The 12927-nt window shown below is 42.7% G+C and overlaps 1 protein-coding gene across 2 annotated transcripts; it reads right to left on the reverse strand.

Annotated features, from left to right (window-relative positions):
- Window positions 1-9: 9 nt before the first annotated feature.
- On the reverse strand, window positions 10-10603 carry LOC149304551 (E3 SUMO-protein ligase ZBED1-like). Of its 2 annotated transcripts, XM_089479549.1 has the most exons (4): window positions 10462-10603; window positions 7129-7211; window positions 6842-6998; window positions 10-6205 (listed from the first exon to the last, which is right to left on the reverse strand). In XM_089479549.1, the coding sequence occupies exons 2-4, from the start codon at window positions 7150-7152 to the stop codon at window positions 4155-4157; spliced, it is 2232 nt and encodes a 743-aa protein (XP_089335675.1). In that variant the 5' UTR covers window positions 7153-7211; window positions 10462-10603; the 3' UTR covers window positions 10-4154. The 2 variants fall into 2 exon arrangements, with proteins under 2 accessions (XP_089335675.1, XP_089335676.1); XM_089479550.1 differs by lacking the exon at window positions 7129-7211.
- Window positions 10604-12927: the final 2324 nt, after the last annotated feature.

Raw genomic sequence — 12927 nt, forward strand, 5'->3', positions numbered from 1 at the left:
CTCAACTTGGTGTTGGACTACAACTACTTCACTGGCATATCCCTGCATAACAGAATGTCCGTTTGTGTAAAAAACCAGCAGAACCCATTAAGAAGAAAACACAAAACGGAACTGAAACATTTAATCCATCGAATATGATTTATCTCTCCAATATCCCTGGTATTGTTCTTTTAACATACTGTCACTTGATGCACTTTATTGCAGCATTACTTTGCATGAGTAACTCAGCCATGAAGAGAGAAAAATTTCCAGAACAAAACAGTACACAATCCTTTCCACTCCAGCTGAACATTAATGCAGATCTGTTTGTGTTGTGAGGTTGGTGTCTTCTTATCTCAAAGTTGAATGATATACACAAAATGTGTAGTTACTGCTGATCTAGCCTCACTGAGAAGTTGTCTCGTGTGTAGGACCATAGTACCCCTTTCTGAAACCCAGTTCCCTATGGGTCCCATGAATGAGGTGGCAGGAGTAGCAATAGCCTCAGAGACAAAAAGAAAGTAAGGCCAAGGCTCATGAAAGCAGATTGTCATTCACTTCCCATAGTGTGTAGTACTGAAGTGTTTTCCAAATGTTGACCCATTTCCCATTGTGAACTATTCAGTAAGGAGAAAATACGGGACTAACTTCCTCAGATGCACATACCTCCTCCATATCTGCAACCATCACTGGTCTAAATGTTTCTTACAGTTCTGTGTAAGTATCAAGTTTTCTCAGAAGAGGAAGGCCTACTAGGCTCATAAATAGATTCTCACCTGGCTTGCCAATGGTTTGTTAGAAACTTCTCCAAGAAACGAGACAGATAATCATTGCAACACTTGTTACTTTCAAATATATTCAAATATGTAGTGTGGATGCAAACTTGATTGATTGGGTTATCCTTATGGACACTTGTATGGATGCTTATAAGTACAATGAGCCCTCCGTACTTTTTTGTCCGGATAGTCCAAGTGAGGTGTAGTGGATTCTCCTTCGACTTTACTGACTTGCTACAATACTGGGTTGTACATTAGCCTTTCACTCTGATTCCCTCGTTCTTTTTGTCTCGACCTGTTTTTCTTCTTTATTAAAACAGTAAAAATTCTCATTTGTTTACTTTTTTCTTTCTTGCTCCTTCTGTTCTCTTCACACCTTGCCGTTTTTCCTCGAGGGCTTTTTGAGCCCATTGATTTCTTGATGCGTTTTCCTTTCTGTCTCAGCCCTTGACAACCTTGTGTCTTAACATATGGCCTGGGAGGCTGGAATAACTGCTAAACTACAAGTACTTTCAGGGCCAAGCCTTCTGTCCTCTTCAAAGTCAAACAGCTCTCCCACAACGTATGTTAAAAGTACTTTTAAAAGACTGGCGGCTCAGTCTTTCTGCAGGGAGTTGCTTAATGGTATGCACTTCCCTTTTGTCTGCCCAGGTTCCATTTGTTCAAAAGGAGGTACCCACACACTTCAAGTTCAAGTAGAGCCCAAGAGGGTGCAAATGCAGGTGCCATGCATGTCTAAGTCACTGTGCTCATTCTTCCCCTACTTAGTGGCCATTTTATTCAGTATATGCTGCTTCCCATATAATATTTGGTTCAGTTTGTGCATCATCCCCAACTGACTACTATAGGATGTTTTGTACCTCAAACTGGGAACATTGAAGGCAATTCTTAAGAAAAAGGTCAGGTGGTATACTCTAGTTTAAAGACAGGTGGCAACTACAGCACCATCATAGATTTAAATTCCTAATTTACAAGGAAAATATATTTAAAAGATTCAGTGGGCACAGTTTTAGTAGACTTTATCAGCAGGGCTCAGATCCATACCAGGAGCCTGGACCCATCACTAGGTTTGTGTTCAGGGGAGCATCAGGTCTCAATGCACTGATATCTCATATGCCTTAGGATCTAATACAACGATTCCCAAACTTTAGTCCTCCAAGGTGTTTTGGACTTCAACTCCCAGAAGCCCCAGCCAGTGGTTAGGAATTCTGAGAGCTGAAGTCCAAAACATCTGGAGGATCAAAGTCTAGGAACCACTGGCCTAGTGCATGCCTCCCTCCATTTCCTCTCATTTTTGGAGAACTTCAGAAAGTCTGCTTCAGTTATCATAATTGGTTTAATTTTAAGTTTTCTACTGGAACCCATTTTCAATACATAGTGCGTTGAAAGGCAAGCATTAAGTTTTTGCATGGCAGGAACCAGAAGTGGGCAACATCTGTCTCTTGAGATGATATATGATCCCAGTCCCCATTAGCCCTAGATAGAAACTGCAGTTCAACAATATAGGGAGGGCTAGACATTCCCAACTCCAACAATAAAATCTCTTCATTCAACAGCAGCATGATTATTTGTTTTATATGCTTCCTGGCAACAACACTCCATGGATAATATATTGCATCCTCATACATTCACAAGTACTTCGCACCTAGCAATTCGTATTACATTTGGAGCTGAGTTGTGAATTGCCTAAGCAAGTCCAGCTCCTCACCTTTGTTCATCATACCTGGTCTTTCTTCACACTTCTAGAATGCTGCAGGATGGGTTATGAACACACATACACACCCCACCAGTACTCATACTTTTCCATGCAAACATATACTTGTGCAGTGAAGGTCTGTGAGTACATTAACCCCACTAAAGCAAAATCTGCATACAGGTTTAATATTTCCCCCTACTCTATATGAACTGCCTACACTATTCATACTCTTTCTCTGTTGCTAGACATAAGAAAGCACCTTTGAGCACTCAAGCATTTGTTTTTTTTGCATGGAAACCCTCACAGACCTGCCTTCTGTGCCCCAAACAATACTCAACACTAGCCTTTCAACGGACAACCTACACAGCTTTTTGTTTACTTTTAAAAGCATGATTTGTTTTTAACCAACTAACATTGCTTGCAAGATATTGGACAAGTCACACTCTTTCAGCCACAGCAAAAGTTAATGGCAAACCTCTGAAGAAATCTTGCCAAGAAAACCTTAGTACAGGGTTGCCATAAGTCAAATTTGAGTTGAAGGCACATAACACACACACAGCATTGCTATCTTCTTCTTAGCTCAAGGTGTGCATTGCAATTTCAGATCAAGACCTGGTTCTTGTGAGCATCTCAGGGGTTTGATTTACTTACAGAAGGACGACGTTACAATGGGTATCCTGGTGCATATATTATAAGCACCACTCATTCATAGGCTTAGTATATGTGAGTAGTATCTACTTCATACGTAAGCAGAGATGTTTGAAATTGTGCAGAAGGAAATACACAAGGGATGCAAGTCAAAGGGACTGAAGAAGTCTAACAGAGATTGGCCTCCTGATCACTTTCAAGAGAAGCCAAAGCTGAGCTGTCTTCTAAGAACCAATTGACTGGCAGAAGACACAGTACTGGACTTGCTGGCTCTTGATCTGATCCAGAAGGGCAATTCTTATAAGAGGCAGCCACAACACCAAAGCAGTCATACCAAGCTTACTCTGGCCAACAAGACAAACACATGAATAAACGTATGGTGTTAGTTCTGCCTCTCCAGGACTGCAAGGATGAGAAAGTGGGAAGCCAGAGTGATGGAAGACTTTGCAGAAGGAAGCCTGCTTTCTTTCACAGCAAGAGAAGGCAAGCTGTGGCCCTACAGAAGTAGTCAGATTCCCATCTCCAATCAGCTGCAACTATCAGAGATGATGAGAGCTGGTGTCAAAACAACTAGAGGACCACAATGCTACTATCCCTGGTTTACAGGGATCCAAATGGGGAGTGAGGAACGCCAATGCTCCTTCATTGGAAGGGCCTCCCAGGAATCATTATAAAGTAGGGGCAGATAACTGGAAGGCCTGGGGGCTGCATTAGCTCCCTCAGGAGACTTTGGAGCACTGCACTCTGCAATATATATATGCACTAGTATCTTTTTATGAGCCATTGTACTTGTTCATATTTCTGCTACAGCCTAGAACACGCCTCTTCAAGAAGAAAATTATGCTTATTTAGGGAAAGACCTACCACTACAGCAAAAAAACCATGAATAAGTTTAGACAGCAGGCAAATGTTTAAATTAACAGACAGAGCCTAGCTCTGACCTCGGACTACACTAAAGTGACCTGAAGGTTAAGGTGTCCTTTCAAGATGGTCTTCCATCTCCCAGTGTACTGACCACACTCCAATTCTCTGAGTGCTTTTCCCACACCCAACTTTCAGAACTGGTTGTGCACAGTCTTAGTCAGATTCTCATTGCCATTTCTCACAGATTCTAAGAAATCAAAATTTTGATGCAAGAAGAGAATTTGGTCCAGATTTTCTGGGGCAAGTACACCTCTCCTGTGCTCCAGGGCACTTTCGCTGGCAGCAAAGGCCTGATCTGGGGGCACAACTGTTGCAGGTATGGCCAGGTACTGCCGGGCTAATCTGGCTACAGAGGGAAAACGATGTTCATTGTTCTTCCACCAGTCCAAGGGGTTAGTGCTACGCTTGCACAGGGGTTCCACAATGTAGTTCTCCAGTTGCTGGTGGATCTCAGGCATACTCTCAGTTGGGTCTTTTCCTAAAAGGATGTCATACATACTCTGGGACTGCCCGCTTGGACCTCTTTCCTTGTGAGTAGAGAGCTGGTTGCCTGCTTCACCAACCTCTGCTTTGTAGTCAGAGTTTGGAACCCAAAATTGGTTTGAGATTGGGGACTGGTGGTTAAAGAACTGGGACAACATGCTTTTGATTTTTTTGTGCAGCTCACTCCGCAGACTGGGGCTGAGGAATCTCATTTCTTTGAAGCGCGGGTCTAAGAAGGATGCCACCACTGCTGGGCTCTCCAGCAGTTTCTCATCATCTAAGATTCCCCAACACTGTGTGAGTTCCGACCTGATATTGTTCACCACAGTCTTGATGATGCCGCTTGCTTCTTCTGACTGCTGCCCGATGGCAGTAACAATTCCATGGATGCATGGCATCAAGGAAGAGATGGAGAAGTTCTGCTCCTCCCGCAAGAAGGAAGTGGCAATCTTTAGTGTTCTCATGACAGGCACCAGATCCTGCAAGAGCTTCCACTGGTGGTCAGCCAAATTCTGGACCACTGTTGTTCCCTTGGGATGTTCCTCCAACACGGACATGATAGCCCACTTGAGATCCAGTAGACACTCACACATTTCAATGGTGGTTACCCACCGAGCTCCAGTGTCCATCACCAGCTTCAGTTTAGTCTTGTTGATAGCTTCCAGTTTGCTGTTTAGTGAGCAGGTAGCCTTAGCATCCTGCTGAAAGTAGCAGACAATGCTACGAGCAGCACTCAGGGCCTCTTGCACCTGCTCCACCTCAAGACCTGCCTTGACACACTGATGTAGCAGGTGAGCAGCACAGCAAAGGCTAGTCCAGCCATAGACACACTTGAGCTGTGACGAGTTCAACTCCATGTCCTGAAGGCTGTCATGCATCACACAGAAAACAGACTTATTGGATAACGCAAAGTCAGTCAAGACTGAGTATAGCCTGTCTCCCAAATTGCTCTCCGTTTTGTTTTCATGCACCTGTTGGGTCTCCAAGATACATCTTGCTCGACGCCATTCCCCATCAATAAAGCTAGCCATGATTGTCAGGTATGTCTGGTTGGGCTGGGAGAGCCAGAACTCAGCACAGATCACAATAGACTGGGCTGTTTGTAGGTAGTATTCTAGGTGTTGCTTGACAACATTATATCGGTGCCATAACATGCTAGAGAGCTGCATAGGAGATGGAAGAATAAAACTAGGTTCTAGATAGCCAATTAAAAGGCCAAAGCCTTTGTCCTTCACTACTGAAAGGGGATGAAGGTCCCGAAAAATCATTTCTAACACAAGTTCCAGAATCACATCCGTCCTGGGTTCTGTGCAGGGCACAGTGTGGTACTGATTATTGTTTTCAGGTGTCAGCTGGCGGGCCCTTTTTATTGCAGTTTCCTGAGCAATGTAGTCAGGGTCTGCAATCTGGTCATCCTTTAATTGAGACAACAAAGTGTCACGAATGCTGTGTTTCCTCACCAGGTGTTCCCTCATGGTAGTGGTGCTATTGTGGAAGGACAGCTGTTTCTTGCAGACGTTGCATTCGACATAGGCATCCCCCAGCTTGGTGTAATAGTTCCACACCTTGGATTTGCGCCGGTCAACGTAGAGAGACGTGCTCGTCCCATCGTGGCCACTACCTTTTTCGCGCCTCCTTCTGGTGCATGGGCCCAGGTTGGCTGGCATGGCACAGGTGTTGAAGACCATTGATATTTCCTCTGTTGGAAGGGAAGGAAGAAGTGTAACTTCATTGATTTGCCCTTTGTTCAGTGCAAAAAATGGCAGCAGAAGGCTGAGACTGAATTGCCTTGTTATGCTTTCTGCTAAAATAACTGGAAATGATCCTTATCTGTTCCCTTCTTCACCCCACCCATCTTACACCACCAAGTTAGAAGATAGCCAACTAATTCCTTTCATGTGTCCTTTTGTGGTGTTCCCTGGTTCAAAAATACTGGGTTCAGTATTTTTAAAAATGGTTTATTTATTTATTACAATCTGGAACCTCCTGGAAAACGTCAACCATCTCTGAATAAATTTGATCCAAACTCACAACCTTGGTAACTTCCAGGATTTATATTATCTGATGGCCAATGAAGGCATGGTCCCAAATGTATAACTGGATTAAGAATCCACTTGAACAAATGATACATGAACCACCTTGCTCCCACCCTGTCCTTGTTGGCTGTGTTATGATGCAGCAACAGATCTGAGAGAACCAGAGTTGATACTAAACAGTTATGATACACTGCCTACAAAACAGACTTTGTCACTAGTGTCTGCTATGAGAAGACAGCTCTATACATGCAAATGTCATCAAGAAAGAATAAGTTAGGGACAGAAAGAATGTTGCATACCTTGTACTGTCTGAGGGTAGGATGGGGTGAGTATAGGGAGAGTTTGTACTTCTATGATCTCCTCCTTGGGCTGAGCATCTCTTTCATGATCCTCAAGTTTGACACATTTCTGCAAGAATTCACTGACCCTTTTGGAGCTCACATCTTCCATGTCGGTCTTGATGGGAGATGAGGGAAAGAAAGAAAGAGCAAGAGTTACCAGAAAAAGCAACAGCAACCAAGGCGTTCAGATCCACAAACTTCCACACAGCAGCTCTACCCTACAAAAAGCAATGTGGGTGAATTACCTTTACTTCAGCACATACTTCCATTGAAATCACCGGCTGTTCCTCACAGGAGAAGGAGAGCAGAAAGTTTGCAAGATCGGGGCCTTTAGGCAATAGAAATAAGGAGTCAAGAGCAAGGCAGCCGAGTTCTTAACTGACATCAATTTTAAAAGATTCTAATTAGGGTCCAAACTATATATATTTTTAATAAAATTATGAATACTATGACCTATAAATTAACTAGCTTTTATGTTATAAAGGCAAAACCTAGGTGTTTGTTACAAACAGCACAACAGCTACAACTGAGATATGCAAGGTGAAAAAATGCTCATATAAAGTATGTCGTTGCAGCAGGGATTGAAACGGGTGGGAATCGAACCATTCAGTGATTACACTGTGTGTATTTATCATTTCCATTGGATGTCCAAAAGCCAGAACAGGGTATCCATGTAGGCAAACAAAGGCCCCATATAGACAGGCCAAAATAAAGCTGCTTCAGGTCACTTTGGAGGTATGCTGTTTAAATGATGTATGTGTCCAGTCCTAAGGACGGAAGCACAGCTTTGGCGCAGCTTCCGGACTCTTAGGACGCATGCATTATTTAAGCAGCATACCTCCAAAGTGACCTGAAGCAGCTTTATTTTGGCCTTTCTGTATGGAGCCAAAGATTACTTTAAAAGGCCTTGATTGATTACAATTACTTTTCCCCGGCCAATTTGCCTTGCAAACCCCTTTCAGCTTGACATTTCAGACGCTATGATTCTGAAGAACCCTTCCTGCTCTGTAGGGTAGGTCAGAACAATATGTTGCTGCTGTATACCTTCCAGCATTGCACAGATGAAAACTAGGAAACATGTAGGCAGGCAATATCATGATGTGGTCCAGATAGCAAAGGTTATGAATGAGGAGGAACACACAAGCTATAAGAGGCTGCAGCAGTTTGCTTTTGCTTGAGCCTCCATGGATGAGCATCCCTTCCTCTCCTTGCTGAGCACCAACTATTTTTAGCATTTAGGCTTTGGATTCTTTTCCACCATGGTTTCCCCAGTAGAACAAAACAAATGAGGTTGCAGCCCTACAAACACATACTAAGGATGTGGCTCCATCGAACATATTGAACTGCAGTCCTATGCATGTTACTTCAGCATGCGCAGGAGTCCCTTCAATATGTTAAATCCTAGCTGTAGAAATCTTCCATGCCCATTAGATATTCAAACACATTAATTTCATAAAACAGGAACTTACACATTCCAATGTGGTTCAGTGAGCAACACTTTTCCTTAATTCAAAGGAGTTTTCCAAAGGAAGAAGAAAAAAAGTACAGCAAATCCAGATGCTCAGTGTGAGAATAAATAAAAATTGGAAAGGGGAGAGAGAAGTCAGGAATAAAGGAATAAAGCAGCACCTTTGAGACAAACTGATTTATTCTAGCATGTGCTTTTGAGGATTATCAAGCCACTTTTTCAGATATGAAAATCCATGCTAAAATAAGCTAGTTAGTCTCAAAGGTACTGCATGGTTCCTTCAACTCCCTTTCCCGTTTTATATGGAAATAGACAAGTACAATTGTCTCTTTAAAAACTACTACAATGAACAAGTATAGGAGATCAGGCACAAGTGTGGATTCTGAGTGCATGACAAAGGGACAGCAAATGTCAAAGGGACAATGCAAGGGGTAGCAAGCATCCTGCAGATGTCTCTGCTGGCTAAACAGAGGGGCTCAACACTGCAGTGAACCTAGGTTGGCTGGGAGTTGTGTTTGCACAGCCACATCACTAAACCTGCAGATTTAAGTGCCGGCATGCAAGATGAAATCAGTAAATAACATTTTACTAGGAGGAGAGCCAGTGTGGTGTAGTGGTTTGGGTGATGGACCAGGGTGCAAATCCCTGCTTGGCCATGGATGACCTTGAGCAAACCATATTCTCTTGGAACACAAAGGCAAACCTGTGTATGAATAAATCTTACCAAGAAAACCCTGTGATAGGTTCACATCAGGGTTGCCATCAGTCAAAATTTACTAGAAGGCACAGAACAAAAACAATTTTACTGGGAATGCCCTTGGGAACTTCTGAATAGATCTGCTGCTACACTACTAGGGGCACTTATCCATTAGTAGATGTGCTAGCCATCTAACAGCATGGCTTTGCACTGTGTAAACTGCACAATGAAATTTGTACACATTTTCACATTGTGTCATCTCTTAGAACAGAGACTTTTATTTTAAGAATCCGTACAGGAGCAAGATTGTTAGCATAGGAAAGGAACATTTATCCATGCAGTTTTTCACCTCACTGAATGATCCCTCTGACCCCTTTATGTACCTTTGTCCATTTATGAGACAGTGAAAACAAGCAAGCAAAACCTGGCAGGATTTCGACTCTTGTTCTCCCACTTCAGCCATGACTTTAAATTAAAACACACCAACATTAAAATCTGTGATTCTTCTTGTCCCAGTGCTTTGAGTTTCTTATTTAAAATGAAAAGGAAAGGTTGTTCTGCATAGTCAGTTGCTTTTATAGTTAACTGACATGCTTCTAGAGAGTTGATGCCCAATGCTACCAGTCCAGGGACATAGTGCAGCCATTCCATTCTAAGACAATTTCATGGATATTTGCATGTATGCGTGTGTTTGTGTGGCAATGAAAAAAGACAGAAGCCATAGTAGGAAAATGCAAAAAAGGGGTAGGCACTGATGTCTGAACCCCTGTAAAATTCCATTAATAAGACAGACGATGACTGTAAAAATCAACGTCTCATTTGGAAGCACCCCAAGAGCTCCCAAACGAATAACCCATAGACATTTAGGGTCTCAAAAGGCAAGCCTTTGAGAGGAAAATCTCCCTCCTCCACAACTGTGTGCTAATAACAAAAGCTAATACTCACACAGAGAAACACACATTACAAAGGTTTAACTCAAAACTGGTGTGCTGTTGATTTACCTATCTTGGTTATACTGATCTCTTCACTGATATTGACATAAAACAAATATCTAGAGAGAAAGAGAGAGAAGGTGAGTGGGAAGGAGGACATCATACAGATTTGGAGGGAGACAGGGCAGACACAAATTTGTGTTGTTCTGTATGAGAAAGGGATGCTACTGAGATTCTCTTGATGACCCAAATGGTCCTAAACATGATTTAGGCACTAACAAAGAAGCCAAAAGACGGGAATGCTTTCTTCATCTCTTGCAGGTGGATTCCACCTCCTTCCCATCTGTCACCTCTCTGTCCTTAGCAAATACAGCTGTCAGAGCATGTAGGAAAAGCAAAGGGACAGAAAGAGAAGGGGTAATTAGGTACAATGAGTTCCCCTCCATCTGTCCCTCCATGCCCCACTACCAAGCGTACTCACTCCTTTGTTATCCTGAGCATAGCGCAGCCTTGCAGTCTCACAGCTCCTGGTGCAGTAAAATGGGCATTGCAGCCTAACCTCTCCTCGGAAGTGATTCCATCAGGGCTCCTCTGAAAAGTTCACAGCAGCATGGAAAACGTCCCTGGACTGCAACAGTGTCCCCAAGATGCTGCAAAGCGGGGTGAAGACACGGTTGTGCCCTTCCAGCGTTGCACTTCGGAGCACCTGCACATGGATTGAAAAGATACGTCAATACACAACCCTACAGTGGTTAAAGTGGAATCACAATGTGTAACCATATGGAAGGGACCTGGAATTAATTTCACAGGAGTGGCCAGAAGTATGATTTGCCAGATATTATGACAATGGTTTCATGTAATAATAATAATAATAATAATAATAATAATTATTATTATTATTATTATTATTGATCAAGTTGTAAATTTCTGTCCCATTTTGCTTTTGCTTTCCTTATTTGTTAAAGATAATTCTAACCTGAAACATAGGAAACTGATCATTTTTCTCATAGCCAGATAAGAAGTAGCCAAATGTTGGAAGTCTGGTGACCTCTCCATTGAGAACTGATGGGTCAGAATTTGGGGCATGCATTTGATGGAGAAACTGCCTGCTATGGTGACGTTTTGCATTGGCCATAAAAGGACCGACACATTTCAAGAAGACCTGGATGATCTATATTGACTATGGTCCAAAACACACAGCAGAAATAATCCAGTTTGAGACCCCTTGGCTCAATGCTATGGAAGACCATTTCACATTCTCTGTCAGAGAGCTCTGGTGCCACAAGAAACTACAAATCCCAGGATTCCTTAGCACTGGGCCAGGGCAGTTAAAGTGGTCTCAAACTGGATTATTTCTGCAGTGTGTTCTGCAGCTAAAATATGCACACACAAAAAGTTAGCGTTAAAAAGGATTTCAGCTTAAAATGGCTTAAACCTGCACCTAAAAGGATAATGTGCAATTTAAAAAATGATGTGCAATTAAAACAGTTCAGTTGAAAAGAGTCCACCAAATGTTTCAATCTTAATATTGAGTTCAATGGCACTTACATGACAATAGGCCCACACAGGATTGCATAGTCTCTGCTTCCGTCTTTACAACCGAGTCAGTGCTCTGCAAAATGACAACGAAATGGGAAGAGGAGAGCAAGTGAATCTTTCTGGAAAGGAGGAAGCATGAAACAGCTGCTTTCTTTGGCAGAAGGATGCGTTCGGTGTGGCTTCCTCCACAGCCGCAAAATGCTTTCCTCTTGAGAGGCAACTTCCCAGTGTTTACTCAGTTCCTTGTTTGTATACGCTCCTTCCTTTCAAGGATACTTCTGTGCTTCTACAAAAGAGCATTGCAAATGTTACGGTTTAATGCATTTATTAGTTGGCATTACTTAGAGGGCCCTTTCACGCATCAATTAGTGTCATGGGTCCACTTTACCTGCCACAAATCCAGGGTTTTGTAGTTTGGTGAAATGCAACAGAGGATTTATCTAGCTAAGAATTCAAAGGTGCTTTCCTTTAATTACAAGTGAGAGCCAACATGGAGTAGTGGTTTGAGTATTGGACTACAACTCCAAGAAACCAAGGCCTTATTCCCACTTACAAATAAATTGCTTTGCGATCCGAATCAATGGATCGATTCAACAGCGGAGCCGTGGTTCACACTACATTTGTCCCAATCGCATGTTTTCCCTGTAAAGTAACCCACTTGTGGATCATGTTCACGAATGGATCGACTCAAAATGGACCCGCTGCAGCCGGCCGAAGGGCAAATTTAAATCGATTCTGATCTGCATCTGGTTCACACTTGTGTGGAATAGACGCAGAAAAAATCAGTGTTGAATAAGTCTAGGGCATGGCCCCCCTCACTGAATCGCTTCAGCAATTTGGTTCAAGTGTGAACCAGGGTCATTTGAACAGTTTCAAACCAGTTTGCGCTCCGGTTTAAAAGGCAGTGGGAATCGGGCCCAGGGCTCAAATTCTTTATCACGTGTGTGTGTGTGTATTTAATACCCTTATTGATTTCCTCAACTCTTATCTTAGTCTAATGTATTTTGCACCCTATTTCATTAAATGTGCTTTTATTTGCAACTTCTAAGAGTTCCAAAGGCTAGATTAGCTTCCACCTCTAGGAGGGCCTTCACCATCTTGGCCCCCAACCTCTGGAACTCTCTGCCCCTTGAGCTCTGCTTAGCCACCTCCCTAGCCCAATTTAAGAAGGGGCTGAAAACCTACTTCTTCAAGCAGGCCTACCCCTGACTATTTCGCCCCAGAGTGCTCTCCCCCCCCCCCCCCATCCGTCAGCATTGTCAAGCTGGCACGGATTTGATTGTTTTTATTGTACTGTACTGTTTTTAAATTATGTTTGTATTATTATATTGTTGTATGCCTTTTGTTGTACACCGCCCTGATTCTAAGAAGGGCGGTATATAAATAAATTTTATTATTATTATTATTA

The sequence above is a fragment of the Sceloporus occidentalis genome, unplaced genomic scaffold (genome assembly GCF_023333645.1).
Source record: "Sceloporus occidentalis isolate IW3139 unplaced genomic scaffold, rSceOcc1.0.p SCAF_13, whole genome shotgun sequence".
In the NCBI taxonomy this organism is placed as follows: Eukaryota; Metazoa; Chordata; class Lepidosauria; order Squamata; family Phrynosomatidae; genus Sceloporus; species Sceloporus occidentalis.

Bases quoted from the DNA above. Each gene is read 5' to 3' on its own strand.
- LOC149304551 (XM_089479549.1), bottom strand. From the start codon at position 7,152: ATGGAAGTATGTGCTGAAGTAAAG. The intron at 6,999-7,128 runs GTAATTCACCCA...TCTCCCATCAAG, and splicing joins AAGTATGTGCTGAAGTAAAG to ACCGACATGGAAGATGTGAG. The intron at 6,206-6,841 runs GTATGCAACATT...CCCTTCCAACAG, and splicing joins CTACCCTCAGACAGTACAAG to AGGAAATATCAATGGTCTTC.